Source organism: Dromiciops gliroides, chromosome 3 (genome assembly GCF_019393635.1).
Source record: "Dromiciops gliroides isolate mDroGli1 chromosome 3, mDroGli1.pri, whole genome shotgun sequence".
NCBI lineage: Eukaryota > Metazoa > Chordata > Mammalia > Microbiotheria > Microbiotheriidae > Dromiciops > Dromiciops gliroides.
In genome coordinates, this window is record NC_057863.1 from 475,462,396 (window position 1) to 475,480,684 (window position 18,289).

General features: G+C 40.6%; 1 protein-coding gene across 1 annotated transcript; it reads left to right on the top strand.

The window, feature by feature from the left end:
• The first annotated feature begins 5,628 nt into the window (after window positions 1–5,628).
• On the top strand, window positions 5,629–13,413 carry ZAR1L (zygote arrest 1 like). Its single transcript, XM_043997530.1, has 4 exons — window positions 5,629–6,282; window positions 9,649–9,741; window positions 11,779–11,853; window positions 13,270–13,413. The coding sequence occupies exons 1-4, from the start codon at window positions 5,632–5,634 to the stop codon at window positions 13,411–13,413; spliced, it is 963 nt and encodes a 320-aa protein (XP_043853465.1). The 5' UTR covers window positions 5,629–5,631.
• The last annotated feature ends 4,876 nt before the right edge of the window (window positions 13,414–18,289 follow it).

Here is an 18,289-nt window from a genome sequence, read left to right on the forward strand (position 1 = left end):
ATGGGGAAAGTTGCTATGTGGAAGGGATTTTTTTGCTGGGTGTTGTTCCGTCTTATTAGCTTCTGGCCTCTTCCTTTCAGGACCAACCAAGCCACCTCAACATCAGTGGGTTAGGGCATAGGTCTCCAAATTTTTTGGATTGTACACCCCTCTCAAGAAACAGAAGCCCCTCCCCAAACTTTTGAGCACCAATCCCCAACATATATTTACAAATTTTATACATTGTACTATTGTACTAATTTACTATTGTACTAATCACTTATGCACATGTCAACCTGAAATTTAATGAAAACAATCAATATAACAAAACAAAGGTCTTTAATTGGGACAGAAGAGTTCCTGCTTCTCATTCGGCACAGAAAGTTCCCCAAAAGGGGAACAGGGGACAGGATTTACATGTGGTACTAAAACATAGAAAACAAGGAGATTGTCTTTGGGAAGAGTAATTTTTTCATAGTTTTACTAGATGGGTTCTCTTGCATAATAAGCTAAAGTCCAGGAAGAAACCTTAGAAAGCCCAAGGAACAGAGAGTTTAGGGTTTTACAAAATAATCAGAAGCCAGAATGACAATGTTGGGTTAGTCCCAGGCAACTCATTGGCTTGGAAACAGAAACTAGATGGAGTTCAGTCAGTTCTCAATCAATTGTATTTGCCACACATTATAAAACAAACACAAAAATATGAAAGATGAGATAATAATTGAAAATTTCACTTTATGAATGATATAAATTCCTTTTTTGGTTTTGAGTACAAGGTGACTGCAGTGTCCTACAGGAGAAAGTATGCTGGATTTATAGTTCAAGTACTTGGGTTCAAGATGTTGGCCTTGCCACTTACTATCTGTGTGACCATAGGCAAATCATATGGACCTCAGTTCCCTCATCTGTAAAATGAGGGTCATGTGGGATGGAATTTAGGGTCAAATTGATCGTGAGTTGTCCCAAAAGAATTACAAGACTCAGTGACTCAGTTTCCCAAGTTTTATTGCAATACTGTAAGTGACCACAGGGAGAGAACCAGAAAAGTTTAAAGGTATTTCTCAAATAAGGAAAGGAAAGACAGTTATATTTATAGTATGGATAAATTGATTATCAGTCTTATTATAATAATCTCCACCTTTGGGAGGTACAGGGGTGGGCTTAACCTAATTTGGAGTTCCTGGGGTCCTAAGCCAACCCCTGAGGTGGGTACCTTTTTCTGTGGAGGTATTTTTGGGGTTTACACATCATAAGGTGAATCTGGGGATAAATTTGGCCTTTTCTGCGCATGTCTCTTTCTGATTCCCATGGCTAGTTTCAAAACATCTTCTTTATCATTTACTCCTAGTTTGAGTTTCTATAGCCTGTCAGTTTTATCATTGTTATATGATCTGCCCCTTTTTGTTCCTGTTATGGGTACTGATTTATGTAGGTAAGAGAACTTAGCATCCTGACTTGTAAGTTATCCATTAAGTGGGATCTGAATCCCTTTTAGAGCTAATATCTGAATTAGAGCTTGGACCGTAGGTTTTTCTGTTAACCCCTTTTTTGCCTCCTACATCAAGGGGACTGGAGAAGATGCTTTTAAGGTCCTAAATTTATAATTCTTTTCATATGCTTCATTATTTTGCCATTTCTTGTGGCAGGTAGGTAGTTCAGTGGATAGAGTGCTGGACTTGGAGTCAAGAAGACCTGCATTCAAATCCATTTTCTAACACTTACTATCTTTTTTCTCTCTTTCTTCCTCCCTCTTTCTTTCTTTCTTTCTTTCTTTCTTTCTTTCTTTCTTTCTTTCTTTCTTTCTTCCTTCCTTCCTTCCTTCCTTCCTTCCTTCCTTCCTTCCTTCCTTCCTTCCTTCCTTCCTTCCTTCCTTCCTTCCTTCCTTCCTTCCTTCCTTCCTTCCTTCCTTCCTTCCTTCCTTCCTTCTGAGAGGATTATGTTCAGATCTTATAGTTCCCACTGACACCCCCCCTCCCCCGGCCCCTATCTCTCTCTTTTTTTTTTAAGTGAGGCAATTGGGGTTAAGTGACTTGCCCAGGGTCACACAGCTAGTAAGTGTTAAGTGTCTGAGGCTGGATTTGAACTCAGGTCCTCCTGACTCCAGAGCCGGTGCTCTATCCACTGTACCACCTAGCTGCACCCCCCCCCCCCCGCCCCTATCTCTAAAGATGTTCAACTCGAATAACAGGAAGAGTCACTCAGGTATTTCAGCATTGTTTTATAGTCATGTTAATTTTAGAAGGATGACAAGCTTAAAATTTATCTTCGGCTATGTTGGAAAATCAAAGAAATCAAATAAAGAATAAAAGAATACCCCACTGTTGGGACCCTAGGGTCAAGGGGATTCTGCTCTGAGAAAGAAAAATGTGTCACACACCATCTGGTCTCAGCTTCATTATCACATCCTGTGCTTGTTTGCAAAAAAGTATAAAAATTGCTTGACTTATTGCTTTGGTGTGTCACATGTCCTGGTGGCATGGGCACCTTCTTTCAAAAGAATAAATTAGTCTATATGCTTTGGCTTCCTTTCTTCCTGAGTCCCAAGTATTGAATTGGTGGGCGAATTCCCCTACCCACTCACTTCCTTCCTTCCTTCCTTCCTTCCCTTCTTTTTTTTTGCGGGGCAATGAGGGTTAAGTGACTTGCCCAGAGTTATGCAGCTAATAAGTGTATCAAGTGTCTGAAGCTGGATTTGAACTCAGGTCCTCCTGAATACAGGGCAAGTGCTTTATCCACTGCGCTACCTAGCTACCATCTGACACTTACTATCCATGTGATCCTGCCTGGGCAAGTCATTAAACTTCTGTTTGCTTTGGATTTTTTCAACTGTAAAATGAGGATGATAACAGTAACTACCTTGCAGGGTGTGTAATTTAAATTTCTAAATGTAGGCTCTAGTCTGTCCCCCCAGTTTTTGGGGGAAACTGACTAAAATCACTGATAACCGAGTTTAGGTTTTTAAGGGTTTATTGAAAGATAGTAAAATAAAGAGAAAGATTGAGAACAGAGTTCCTATAACCTGACAATCCCTAGCTTCCACTTCTGAAGTCCTCTGCCACTACCATGATGTCTCAAGTCTCTCACTCAGCCAATAATTTTTTTTTTTTTTTTGCGGGGCAATGGGGGTTAAGTGACTTGCCCAGGGTCACACAGCTAGTAAGTGTCAAGTGTCTGAGGCCGGATTTGAACTCAGGTACTCCTGAATCCAGGGCCAGCACTTTATCCACTGCGCCACCTAGCCGCCCCCAGCCAATAATTTTTTAATAAAGTGCTGGTATTGTATTGACCATGTATTGTGTTTTCTAATTCATTCTCTTATTCTCTTTTCTTTTATGGTGGGTTCATCCAAATAACATTCACACTTATGATTGTTAATCATATATTTCCCTTCACCCCATTCTCTTACAAGCTTTTCTCTTTTTGCTTCTCATCTCCTCTTTACAAAGAAAACAGTGGTAAGAATGGAGTGTGCTCCTCACTATCAATCTTTGCTTGATGACTCCTGCTCCCCTGCCCTTTTTCTCTTTCCCTCACCCAGACAGCAATTGTTATGTTCTCTTCTTCCCTTCCTCCCTACTTTCCTCCCTCCCTCCCTCCTTCCTTCCTTTTTTCTCTTTTCTTGATCTACCTGTTGTGGTTAAGGTTTGTTTTACTTATAATGAATCCCTCTCTAACCCTATCCTCCTTCTTCTGTGACCCTTCTTCTTTCTCCCTTTATCATAGGGAAGAAGCAGGATAACTGATGCCCACAATTTTAGTAATCACCTTTTCTCTCCCAGACATCCCTAGTTGAACCTCTCTTGTATACTTACTACATAACATTTTGCATCACTGTTATTTGAAGTGTGTCATATTTCCCTAACAGATGGTGGCCTCCATTATGATAGGGACCATCCGACCTCTGTCTTCTCTAGTTCTAGTACAGAGATAGGTATTTAACAAATGTTGGGCTGAGTGGGATGAAGAGGAGGAAATATATTATATGTCCTTACCCTTACCTACAATAAGCAATTGATCATTTACTGTCTTGTAATCAGAGTCCTACTTTGTCCTGGCACTGGCATGGAGGAGTTCTTGAAGAACCCATTGCCTACAAGTCCAGGCCAATGGAGTCCAGTTTTGGCAGATCCTAACAAATTTGAAAGTACTGGGCTGGCAGCAAATGGCATGGCTGTCTCTTAAGGATCAGCTTAGCTGAATTTGGAAAAGCTCATCACCAGATTGATCATAGAATGATGAATTTTTTTGGCCATAACAACTATCAAAGACCATTTATAGAGTCACCGAGGAAATGCTTTTTAAGATGATAGACACTGGCTGTCTCCCAAGCCTGGAGCACTTGCCCTCCTTACCTCTGCCTCCTGGCCTCCCTGGCTTCCTTCAAGTCTCAACTAGAGTTTCACCTTCTGCAAGAAGTGGAGTCTTTTCTAGACCTCCTTATTAATCTTAGTGCCTTCCTTCCGAGACTATCCTCAATTTATCCTGTATATATTTTGTTTGTACATAATTCTTCATATGTTGTGTCCTTCACTAGACTTTGAAGTCTTCGAGAGCAAGAACTGTGGTTTTTGGAAGGTTTTGCCTTTGTCATATTCATAGTACTTAGCCCAGCACTTGACATATAGTTTGTGCTTAATAAATGTTTGTTGACTGACTGGCCTGAGGTAGTATCCACATCACTGAGATAATGATAATGATAATGGATCTTTGAACCCAAGTAGGGTTATTTAGTTATTTTATATATATGAGTCTTTCTAAGTTAATTATAACAACAGCTAATAAATAGCTATACAGGGTTTTAAGGCATACAAAGCACTTTGCATACTATCTCATTGGATACTCATTACAGCCCTGGGAGATAGGTGTTTTTACCCCATTTTACAGATTAGGAAACTGAGATTGAGAGAAGTTAAATGATTTGCTCAGTCACACAGCTGGTGCCTTTAAGCCTAGTGTCATAGGTATTGCTACCTAGCTGCCTATATGTCTCATCTTCTGAAGACAAATAATTTCCTTACATCTATCGCCCTCCCCTTCCAAGGAATTGTGCTAAGCAACAGTGGATACTTAGTCAATACTTGTTGAATTGGACAACTGTTTGTTATTAAGTAAGTTTATGTACTTGTATACATGGTATGGATTATGTATCAAGTCTCAGTACAGATACAGCTGTGTCCTTGCAGCTCATGGATACAAATTTGTGCTAACAAAAAGAAGAATTTTGGAATGACTAAAAGATAAAGGCAAGTTATACTATGATATAGTTATCCTAATCCATAGGTCTGGTGGTGTAAGATAAGAGAGACAGCAATGTTTGAGCCTGGAAGAATGCAATGAAGTGGGGAACTTAAGGGAATGGGGTGGGGCAAGATGGTGATGGAAGTCAAATCTGGGTTAGTCTGGAAGGATGAATGGCATTGAGTGGTGGAGAACCAGGTGGCAATTAACATTTCTGAGTTTCCTGTTTCAATCAGGGGTAATAGGCAGCAGCTCCTGCCATAATCTGGAGATAAATGGAGAAGCTGGTGGTAGATGGAGGAGCCCTGATTAGGAGAAGGAAGGTTTGGATGTGGTAGGAGGTGTGGAAGCGCTGAAAACGAAAGAAAAATAGCTCTGGACTTTGGATGCATTGCCCAGGGTGGGAGTGGGGGCATGGAGCGATTTGTTTGTTTCCCCTATAGCTTGTATCAGGGGTATGGAAACCCACTGGCCATGGGGAGACCTGGCCTCCCCAGGCAGAAGCAGCCTGGGCCTCCCACTTTCCTTGTGGGCCCGGGGCAGGTGCCAGCCAACCCTGGTGACTATTTGGACAGTTACAAGAGGGCACAGCTCAAAGCCATTCTATCTCAGGTGAACCCCAACATGAGCCTGCGGCTGTGCAAAGCAAACACCAAAGACGTAGGGGTGCAGGTGAGCCCTCGGGCAGATAAGTTCATCCAATGCTCCCTAGGGCCTCGGACCCTACACAGCAGCTCCCCCGTGGAAGGTAGCAGCCCCGCTGGCCTCTCCACACGGGGCTTCTATTCTCCAGTGTTGGGTCGGGGGCTCCTGATCCGCCTGAGCAAACAAGAAGGCCAGGGGAAAGGGAAGGTGTCCTCAGAGGTCGGGGTGTCTGGACCTCAGAAACCCTTTTCACCAGAGCCTGAAGGGACCAGGGAGGCAGAGGAACAGCCACCACAGGTGGAAGAGCAGCCTCAGGAGGAGGGGGTTGAATTGACTGCCTCCCTGGAGCAAGACACCCAAGATGGAGAGGTAGAACATCAGAAGGAGGGAACCACTCTTCCCAAGAAGCCCACTTTCCAGGTGAGTCCCACCTTTGCTATTTCCTGGCCGCGCCCTGCCTCCCCCCCCATTGTTCTTTGCCACTGATTCTACCAGCTACATTCTCTCTCTCTCTCTCTCTCTCTCTCTCTCTCTCTCTCTCTCTCTCTCTTGCAGGGCAATGAGGGTTAAGTGACTTGTCCAGGGTCACATAGCTAGTAAGTGTCAAGTGTCTAAGGCCAGATTTGAACTCAGGGCCAGTGCTTTATCCACTGCACCCCCTAGCTGCCCCCACCAGCTATGTTCTTGTGTGATTTCTAATGGTCTGTGAAAAACTGTGAGCAAACTTATTTTTCTTTTGTGTAAGGGAAGAAAAGAGAGGATAATGTGCATTTTAAAATGATTTAGTGCATTCTATTATAGAAAGAAGCTCTTCTCTCAGGAGAATGACAGCAAATCACTTCAACTCTCTGGGCCTCAGTTTCCTTCCCTGTAGAGTGTGTGTGTGTGTGTGTGTGTGTGTGTATATTACATGTCAAGGTACTTTTAATTTTTAAATCTATTCTATTATGATCTTGTAAGACTAGTTTCAAGTTCAGGTTAGCCTTTGGCTTTAAATGTTTATGTGGATAGGTCCCTGGCATACTAAGGAAAGTTTCATCTTGCGTGGTTCCAGTGCCCAATAGCTTTGTGACAGCTTAAGGGCTGAGCCCATTCCTCTGGAAAAGCCCTTGGTGATTGTGTGTGAAATGTTTGCTTCTGCTAGATAAGATGTTACATTTTAGGGAAATCTCTTATGTTTCATTCCCCCCCCCCCATACATCTTGAGTCCTGTCTCCACATTGTAAAAGTAATAGTGTGACTATCCTACACTTTTAAATATGGCAGCTATAGCACAAGGGATAACCAGTCTAATCCTTGAAACCCAGTTACTATTAGTGATGACCGAGAGTACTTTACTGCATAGTTTGAATATCTGGACCCCAAAAATGTTTCTAGTTGATAGTTATATGGTTCAGAAGTGCCTTCTTCTCACCTAGCAGTGTTACTGATTTTGCAAATGACTAGCATTTGCCAATTTTTGAGGCGTAAATACTCACATTGAAAATTTAAAATCAGTAATGGAATACTAAGAAAACATTGTATACACTAACAGCAATATCATAAGAATGATCAACTGTGGGAGACTTGGCTACTTTGATCAAGACAATGATCCAAGACAATTCCAAAGGATCAATGATGAAAAATTCTATCCACCTCCAGAGAAAACCAATGAACTCTGAGTGCAGACTGAAGCATACTTTATTTTTTGTTTTATTTTATTTTTTGAAGCACATTTTTAAAAAAATTAAAAATAAATTTTCATTTATTTAGCATTTTATTTTTCCCCAATTACATGTAAAAACAATTTTTAATGTCCATTTTTAAAGCTTTGTGCTCCAAATTCTCTTCCTTCCTCCCCCCTCTTAAAAAGGCAAGCAATCCAATGTTTTTTGGTTTTTGGGGGGGTGGAGCAATGGGGGTTAAATGACTTGCCCAGGGTCACACAGCTAGTAAGTGTCAAGTGTCTGAGGCCAGATTTGAACTCTGGTACTCCTGAATCCAGGGCTGGTGCTTTATCCACTTTTCCACCTAGCCGCCCCCTCAATATAAATTATACATGTGTAGTCATGGAAAACATTTCCATATTAGGTTGTGAAAGAAAACAAAGAAACTCAAGAAAAATAAACAAAAAAAATTATGCTTCAATCTGTATTGAGACTCCATTAGTTCTTTCTCTGGAGATGGATTGCATTTTTCATAGTAAGTCTGAAGCATACTTTTTTGTTTGTTTGTTTTGTTTTTTTGTGGTGAGGCAATGAGGGTTAAGTGACTTGCCCAGGGTCACACAGCCAGTAAGTGTTAAGTATCTGAGACCTGATTTGAACTCGGGTCCTCCTGAATCCAGGGCCGGTGCTCGATCCACTGCACCACCTAGCTGCTTCTGAAGCATACTTTTTAAAACTTTATTTTTTTTCTTTGTGTGTGTGTATGTTTTCTTTTGCAACATGGTTAGTATGGAAGTAGATTTTGCATGAATTCACATATATAATAGATATTATATTGCTTGCTTTCACAAGGGTTGGGGGAGGGGGAGGGTCAGGGAGGGAGAGAATTTGGAATTTAAAATTTTTAACAATAAATGTTAAACATTTAAAAATGAAATTGGGAAATGGATTTTTATTTATTTCATTAAACCTTTTTTTAAAAAGAAACTTTAACAACCAGCTCCAGACTGGCAAGGCAATGGATTAGGACATTACAGGAGAAATGCAATGTGCAGAACAACTGGAAATGATGGTCCCCTTGTGGGCTATCCTGGTCAGATCATCTCTGGAGTTCAGCATCCTGTTATAGCTGGTTCATTTTAGGAGAGATATGACAAGGCAAAGTCTGTCCAAAGAAGGGCAACTAGAATGAGAATGATGAGAAACTGGGGGCAGCTGGGTGGCACAGTGGATAAAGCACAGGCCCTGGATTCAGGAGGACCTGAGTTCAAATCCGGCCTCAGACACTTGACACTTAGTAGCTGTGTGACCCTGGGCAAGTCACTTAACCCTCATTGCCCCGCAACCCCGCCCCCACCCCCCCAGAAAAAAAAGAGAATGATGAGAAACTTAGAATGACTGAAGGAAATGAGCGTTTGTTTAGCTTGTAGCAGAGAATACTGGGAGAGAGAATGAGAATCACCTTGAAATATTTGAAGGATTGTCATATGGCAGAGGTATGAAACTTTTTCCTCTTGACCACAGAGGACAAACCTAGGTCCAACGAGTGGAAATTGCAGAGAGGCAGATTTTTGTTCTCTCTGTAAAGACAGACTTCTAACAATTTTGGCTGTCCCAAACAGGAATGGTGGGCTTCTTTGGCAAAGTACTGAGCTCCTTAGTCACTGGAGATCTTTGAACAGAGGCTGGGGTTTTGTTAAGGGATTTTGGAGAAGGGATGATTTTTCTGTTCTGGGTTATATCAAATAACCTCCGAGATCCCTTCTGGCTCTGAAATTCTTTGATGTTCAGATAATGTATAATGCTTATAGAAATATAGAATGCCAGAACTAAGAAAGCCCCTTTAGAGATCATTTAGGTCAACCTCACTCAGTTACAGATAAGGAAACTGAGGCTTGTGTGGTAAAGTGACTTGCCACTGATGCATAGAGTTCTTAAAAGAATCCGAGGCATCTTTCCAAACTCCAGAGAATCCCAATGTCCAGGAGCAGTCGAGCCTAATGATAAAAGTTTGAGAGAATTTTTTTTCCTGTTGGCTTATTCCTCAATTTTTGCAAGATTTTAAAGAAACTGAAGGGAATAACTATATCTTTAAGGTAGTCATGAGCTTTTCTTCTTTTCTTTTTTTCCCTCATTGCAGTTTTTAGAACAGAAATATGGCTACTTTCACTGTAAAGACTGCAAGACCAGGTGGGAGAGTGCTTATGTTTGGTGTATTTCTGGAAGTAATAAGGTAAGTGACAAATAACTAGAAGAAACATTTTTCTTCTAGCTCTTAAGAGGAAAATATTTCTTGGAGGATTGACCTCATGGGTTAGAAGGGAGAAATGCATACAAGGTTATTATCTTGACTCTCCATCCACATAGAATTGCTCTAAGAGCCAGGAACTAGGTATTTTCTTGTGTTGCCACTTTAAATGTTACTTAATATGCTAAGGAAAGATCAAGCCTACTCTTGGTCCAGAGACAGGCTAGAAAGTTGGGCTGAACTCGGGAGAGAAAATTTAACAGGAATAGTTGTAAAGTTTTACAGTTAGATTTTTTTTTTAAATCAGCTACCCCAGTACAGGATAAGGGAGGCATGACTGGATTGTAATTTGTCCCCAAAAGATTTATGTGTTTGAAAGGATTGTAAGCTCAATACTAGTCAGCACTGTGATGTAGCAGCCCAAAACAAAAACCAATGCAATGTTGGGCTGCACATACTGGCACATTCTCCAGGAATATGGAAGTGAAGTAATGCCTTTGCCTGAGAGGTAACATGGACTAGGGGATAAAGATAATGGATAAAGAATTTGCTTCAGAATCAGGTAGACTGAGTGCAAGTCCTATCTCTGACCTATGATGGCTGTGTGGTCATGGGCAAGTCAGTTAATTTCTCTCAGTGTCTCAGGCAACTCTCAAAGTCATCAGAAGAGCTGCTGACCAGCATCTGTGGAGGGGATTCATCTTGAGGAAAGTCCTCTAGAGGAATTCCCTACACTAAATGAAACTACTGGCCTAGACTACAAAAAACATCCCTCTGCACTCTACCATGGTCAGATTGCATCTGGAATACTGTGTTCAGCTTTGAACCCCATAGTTTAAGAAGGAAATTAATAAACTGGAGAGCATGGAGGTGCAGGCAATCAAGATGGTGAAGGGCCCTGCACATATGTATATGCATGTGTACATAAGCATAATAGAGGTATATACATAGAGATACACATATATACACATACTGTATATGTATAATATATCCATCTATGCACATCTGTGCTAGTGGGTAGTCTCATGTTGAATTTCATTAGCCTAACTTGATATTCTTTGCCTTTTCTGCCTCTGGTACAGTAGAAAGGGCATGGTTTCTAGAGTCAGAGGATCTAGATTCAAATGCTGCCTCTGAAACTTTCTCCTTGTGAAGCTTCTTTGGGCAAATTACTAAATCTCACTTGAGCCTCAGTTTCCTCATCTGTAAAATGAGGGGGTTGGACTAGATGCCTGAAGTCTCTTCCAGGTCTAGATCTATGATCCTGTGTTAGGCCAGATGGACTGACACATTCTCTCTCTCTCTCTCTCTCTCTCTCTCTCTCTCTCTCTCTCTCTCTCTCTCTCTCTCTCTTTCTCTCTCTCTCTCTCTCTCTGAACCACTTTCTTGGGGAATCAGGAAATTTTCACTGTTAGGCCACCAGATGGGGCAATAAGAATGAAGTGCCCCATTGTAATGGTAATACATCTAAAAAGTGTTTTCCTGGAGGGAGAAAAGGAAAGAAGGCAAAGTGATTGGTCTGAAGCTTGAGCAGACCACTCGTGGTCTAAATCTGACCTTGAGATTTAGGTGTACATCAATGCACTAAATTAAAGTTTGCCCTCATTTTTGCCCTTTGTAGATAAGAATTGGGGCAATTTTACCTGGATTAAGAATGGGGGTATCTGAAAATAGACTGAAACACTTTTTTTTTTGACAATTCCTTAATCTGAAGTTTTGTTTTTATCTGTTTTCTCTCACAACCTAGATAAGGTAGAATTGTTTTCCATGACTTACTCATGTATAATTTATGTTGAATTGTTTGAGTTCTTGGGGTGGCGGTGTGAGGGGAGGGAGGAAGAGAAGCTGGAACACAAAGGTTTTTTTTTAATTGATGTCAAAATTTGCTTTTACATGTAATTTGGAAAATAAAAGTCTAAAATTTAAAAAAATGCCTTTTCCAGGGTCATACAGCTAAAAAATAAAAAAGGAATGGGGGAACTGAGATATATAAACCTATATAAATGCCATATTTCTCTTTAGGTTTATTTCAAACAACTCTGTCGCAAGTGCCAAAAGAGTTTTAATCCTTATCGAGTGGAAGGGATCCAGTGCCAGGTAAGCCAGAACTTTGTTTCCAATGATCAGGAGAAGCTACGGTGTAATCATAAATTCATAGGACTAGAATGAAATCTCTCCCTTCAAATGTGCAAAATAATCTGCCCAAACCATTCTAGAAGGTATTTTTTCTTTAAAAACAATTTTAATTAGAGAAAATGATGTTATAATTTTTTGGTGATTTGGCATGTTTGAACACTTCTCAGGAGACTTGTCAACTTAAGTCTCTCATTCTATAGCACCTCCGATTTTCTTCTGTACCAGGTTGATCCAGCACAGAATTGTTGGTAAACTACTGAAATGAACCAAAAAAACATTTATCAGGTGCTTACTGTGTGCCAGGCAATGTGCTTCACATATTGGACTGTCTTAGTATGTTCAAATCGTCTCAATTTCATTAAATATCATAGCACTTGGGTTTGTTTCCTCACCTCTGTGACTTTCCTCTAAATTCTGTTCCAAGTTTTCTACTTCTTTTTAACATGTGAAGCCCAGAATTAGTTATAATTCCTATATTTCTGTGGGTCTGATTAGTGTTAAGTGAAATAGGAATCCTGAAATCGTGTTCTTGTGTTCCATGACTGTATAATCATGGTAACATGGCAGCTAGGTGGTGGTGGATAGAGCATTGGGTCTGAAGTCAGGAAGACCTGAGTTCAAATTCAACATAAGACACTTACCAGCTGGGTGACCATGGGCAAGTTACTTGATCTCTGCCTCAATTTCCTCACCTATCAGTGAAGATAATAATAGCACCTACATCCTAGAGTTGTGAGGATTAAATGAAATAGTATTTGTAAAGCACTTGGCTAGCATTTAGATGGTGTTTTTATTTATTTAGTTAGTTTTTTAGTTTTCAACATTTGTTTTTATAAGATTTCTTGTTTCAAATTTTTCTCTTTCCCTCCCCTCCCTTCTCTCCTCCCCATAAATGGTGTTTTAAGGTTTGCAATTATTACTATGTTTTGGTTTTGGTTTTTTTTTTGTTTTGTTTTGTTTTGGTGAGGCAGTTGGGGTTAGGTGACTTGCCCAGGGTCACACAGCTAGTAAGTGTCAAGTGTCTGAGGTCATATTTGAACTCAGGTTCTCCTGAATCCAGAGCCGGTGTTTTTTATCCACTATGCCACCTAGCTGCCCCTACACTGTTTTTAAAAAAGCAAAACTAGGCAATTAGGTGTCTCTGGAAAACTTAAGGTTAAATTTCCCACTTAAAGTTCATTTCCCATGGAATATCTTTCCCATAAAAATATGGGACTTGAATAAATATGATTTTTGGCTCAATTTGACCAGTAACTCCTTGTGGAAATAAAAGCAAGTTGGTGATTAGATGTGGGAGATACTCCACTGATGGGGCTTTGGAATCATTTTAGTTAGCTTTTTTCCTTAAACTGAAGGAAATATTCTTTTTCCTTAAAGACTTGCTCAAAGTCTCGCTGCTCCTGTCCTCAGAAGAAAAGACACATTGACCTAAAGAGGCCTCATCGGCAGGAGCTCTGTGGCCGCTGCAAAGACAAGAGACTCTCCTGTGATAATATTTACAGCTTTAAGTACATTGTCTGAAGAGCAGTGGGGCGGCTGCTGGGCCCCTGGGGCTCCTTTTGTTGCATTTTGTCTATTCTTCTGTCATTTGGCTTTGACCTGGCATTGGAAAATGGATTAGGCTTTTGTACTTTTTGTAATATTTGTAGCATGAAAATTGAATAGTGTAAATAGAATAAAATAAAACTGACTCATGTAAAATTCATGGCAAAGGCACATTCAGTGTGGTGATCGTGAGATATATTCAGTGAGGTAGAGGGTTGTGGGCAATGTTATTTTATATCCATGATGGTGTTGAGAGCTTTCATTGATTGGGCGGGGACCCCATTAAGGCAAGGAACAAATCTCCTAGTAATTTGGTATACTATGGGGGTTTATACTTTTTGTCCTGTTAGTGGAAGGTTGACTAATGGAAGGCAAATTTTAGGACAGAGTTGTGGTAAGAGCAGGTAGGGAAATACCTGTTAGAAAAAGAGATGAGGGATTTCCGGATATAGCTGAGTAGACTACAGTAATGTTTAGTCACTCACCTTCTTATGGTCAGTTAAAACAGATTTAGAATAGAAAAGCCTCTACACATAAGCAGGCTGAAATAGAAAAATGAACATGTAGGCTACCTTTTTATTTATTGTATGTGTACAATTCTAGTTTCTGCAAGGGGGATATTGTACTTACCTCTTGCAAAAGATGGCTTTGGGTCATCTGGCTAAAAACGCAGATAAGCCAGCTCTAAATCTAAGTGGAAGAATGTGCTTACAGAGGTAAACCTTCCCACCCTTTGATTCTAAAGATGTATCAGATTTTCAATAGAATAATATTGGCCTCTGCTTTCACAAACTAGTATCAATTAGTATGGTTAAACTTTAAGATGCTGTTTAGCATCTCTTGAAGCATCTCAATCCTGAATCTAAGGTTTCTTTTCTGTAGGGCTTAATTTGCTTTAGGCACAACACAACAACATTAATTAGGCTTTTTATTTGTTTGTTTTTTTTTTGGTGGGGCAATTGGGGTTAAATGACTTGCCCAGGGTCACACAGCTAGTAAGTGTTAAGTATCTGAGGCCTGATTTGAACTCAGGAACTCCTGAATCCAGGGCCAGTACTCTATCCACTTCACCACCTAGCTGTCCCAGTTAGTCTTTTTAATGGAGCAATTTACCATTCCCTTGAGGGACAGGTGAAACTAAATCGAGGACCATGGTGGCTCATGAGTGGCAATGGCTGTTGATAGATGAGGTCCTGTTGGTCATGGTATTGATCCACCTTGTGCTCTAATCTCTTGATGCTCTAGTTTTTCTTCAGCTGTGAGATTGAAGGTTAGCATACAGTTGGCATGACATCAAAGTGGACTCGGATAATCAATACCAAATATTTCAGATTGAGTCCTAATTAGGCATCCTAGTAAATGGATCTCAGGTTAATAGTTCCACAAGTAGAAGCCTAGCAAAGTTTTATGATTTTTGGATAGGGAAGAAGCAGTCAAACACAAATCCTGTTAATGATGCCTGTCTATCCTAAAAATTATCTGAATGGAGAAAAAAACAAATCAAATTTTCATTTTCTCTCTCTCTCTCTCACTCACACACGCACACACACGCACACACACGCACACACACACACACGCACGCACACACACACACACGCACACTCAGTTATATTTTATCTCTAATCAAGTCCCCACCAAGGTAATTTCCCTGTTGAAATGTATAAGGAACTCTGAATTCTCTGCTCTTAATTCTCTTGTGGAGACCTTGCCTCTGAGGGTGCCTTGTAGCATCTCAGTGGGTGAATCCTCAAGCCTCTTAAATTTTGCCTTATCTTTCTGGAGGTGAGAAATTGAACAGAAGAGAAACGATAGAATCCAATGCCCCCCAAATACAATACCTGTCCCTAGGAGGCAGATGAGATTTTTTGCTGACTTAGGTCTTGCTTGTTTGTTGGCTTCAGTAGTGACATGGATTTCTTCTTTTCTAAATGTTCCTCTCAGCTCTCCTCGGCCCTCTGCCCTATCTTTCTGCTAGAGTTAAACTATTCTTAGTACCTTTAATTATCAGCTCTATGCTCATGATCCCCAAATCTACCATTCTAAGCTTTGAACTCAATTGGAAACAGCATGGCAGAGTATAAAGAACCCTAGCTTCTAGAGGCTAAGAATTTGGGCTTAAGAGGCAGTTAGGTAGCATAGTGGGCCTGGAGGCCAGAAGACCTGAATTCAAATACTACCTCACACTTGATACTTACTAGCTGTGTGACCCTGGGCAAGTCACTTAACCCACATTGCCCTACCAAAAACAAACAAAAAAATCTGTCTCCTTCAAATACTATCTCACTTATTAGTTTTGTGACCCTGGATAAGTCATTTAACCTGTTGGCCCCAATTTCTTCAACTGTAAAATGAGGATGATAATAATAGCACTTACCTCCCAGGCTTGTTGTGAGGATCAATGAGATATTTGTAAAGTCCTTAGCACAGTGCCAGTCATATAGTAGGTGCTTAACAAATGCTTCCCACCCCCTTCTGCCTACCTATCTCTTAGTGAGATAGGCATATTAGTGATCCCTCAGTACATTTCATTTCGCATAGACTGCACTCCTTTGGACTTCTCCATCATGCCCCATGCCAATACCTCTCTCTCTCCCCTCCTCCCCACTCCTCCCTCTAGCTTTCTTTTGTGTGTTGCCTTTTCCCCATTAGACTGTAAGCTACTTGAGTGCAGAACTGTCATTCTTTTTTCATATTTGTAGCGCTAGCATTTAGCACAGTGTCTGGCATATGGAAGGTACTTCATAAATGTTCAGTGGCTCTCTATCCCCTCATTTCCTTTCCCCCCATCCCCAATCAGATATATCTTGTATACTCCTTTGAGGTCATGTTTATTATTACCTCTGTTGCCTCTAGTCTTATCATTTCCATTGCAACCCATCTTTCAAGGCTCATCTCAAATCTCATTATTTTATGAAACCATACCTGACTACACCAGTCTTCACTGTTTTTTTTCTTCCCTGATGGACTCCTATAGCAATTACTGTATATTATATATTTTGGCACTTTAATACTGTCTTACTGTTGTTATTGTTGTTGTTATTTTATCTACCCTCCTAGATTGTAGAGTAGGGATGACTTGCAATTCTGATTATGGAAGTTATCATGGAGATAATTCAGGCTACCTGCAAAGCCAAAAGCTTTAACTTTTCTCAGTGTTTTCTATTGTACCTCAGAGTTCTATTAGACTCTAGACTCTAAGGTACAGTAGAGTATTTTCTACTAGAGGAAAGCCTGTAGTTCTATGCTAGTTTGCCAAGGGAAAGTGAGTAATATGTCCTGGAGGAACCCGATCATCCCTTTCCCTTTCTGTTCATACTTTGTACATAAGGTCCACTCATTAAGATGCCTCAGGGGAATAGTCTCAAAGTGACAGAAATATTATCCCATGGGCATAAGGGATATTGGTTTTTTTTTACCACTCTGCTGGCATAATCATTTTTTTTTTTGCGGGGCAATGGGGGTTAAGTGACTTGCCCAGGGTCACACAGCTAGTAATTGTCAAGTGTCTGAGGCCGGATTTGAACTCAGGTACTCCTGAATCCAGAGCCGGTGCTTATCCACTGCGCCACCTAGCCACCCCCTGGCATAATCATTAAGAATCCAGGGTCGAATCCTCCATGCCAGCATGAGGCATCAGAGTGGAGCTTTGCAGTACAATTTTAATATCGTCAAGACTAGACATAATTAGGGAGGCCAAGTAACAAGAAAATCATCTCATATTCTAGAGAAAAAAAAATCACGGGGCATCTAGGTGGTGCAGTGGATAGAGCACCAGCCCTGGAGTCAGGAGTACCTGAGTTCAAATCTGGCCTCAGACACTTAACACTTACTAGCTGTGTGACCCTGGGCAAGTCACTTGACCCCAATTGCCTCACCAAAAAAAAAAAATCACTAGAGGTCTTCTATGCCAAGTCCTTCCTGTTCTTCTTTCCTCCTCTACCAAGGGTAGATTAATCTACACTTACCTGGATTAGAAAATTGAAAATCTGATGTCTAGAATAGGGGTTGGCAAACTAATACCTAAGGGCCAAGTCTGGCTTGCTGCCTATAAGCTAAGGATGGTTTTTACATTTTGTTTGTTTGTTTGGGGTGTGTGTGTAGCAGGGGGGGGGGCAGTGAGGGTTAAGTGACTTGCCCAGGGTCACAAAGCTACTAAGTATCAAGTGTCTGAGGTCATATTTGAACTCAGATTCTCCTAAAGCCAGGGCAAGTGCTTTATCTATTGTGCCACCTAGCTGCCCCCAGTTTTTACATTTCTAAAATAAATTGAAACTCTATTTAAAAAATATAAAAGCCATTCTTAACTGGGGTCCATACAAAAGCAGGCGCAGGTTGCATTTGGGGCAGTAGTTTGTTGGCTCCTGTTCTAGAAACTGTTTTCCTCATTTCTGGTTTGCACCCTAATGAGTTTCTAAGGCTTATTGTTAAATTGAAATGATTTCAAATTTACTTTGACAATTTTGCTTTTCCTTAGAGTGAATACAGAGCTAGCACTTGATAGAAGATCCAGTATTTGTGGTTTTGTTTCTGAAACAAGCTGGCTCACCATAACCTCAGGCAGGAGGATAAACTCAGGTCAAAGACAAACATCTTCATGAATCAGCAGTAAAATGCACTGCCATCATGTGCCTTTTTATCTTTTAGTTCAACGGACATACTGAACAAAATATCAACCCGAGTTACTTCACAAAACCTGCAAGTGTATTTACAGAGTGAATAAGTTACATAAATCACATCTGAATAGAAGTGTTTCTGATGTGCAACAGGTTTACACACCCACATTTTAACACTTGACAGCATTAAGTGTGAGGGAGGAACTTTATAAGAATGGGTTTATATATATATATATATT

Coding starts and splice junctions, on each gene's coding strand:
- ZAR1L (XM_043997530.1), top strand. CDS start 5,632: ATGGAGCGATTTGTTTGTTTCCCCTATAGCTTGTATCAGGGGTATGGA. Junction 6,283..9,648: donor CCAAGAAGCCCACTTTCCAG/GTGAGTCCCACC, acceptor CCCTCATTGCAG/TTTTTAGAACAGAAATATGG. Junction 11,854..13,269: donor TGGAAGGGATCCAGTGCCAG/GTAAGCCAGAAC, acceptor TTTTCCTTAAAG/ACTTGCTCAAAGTCTCGCTG.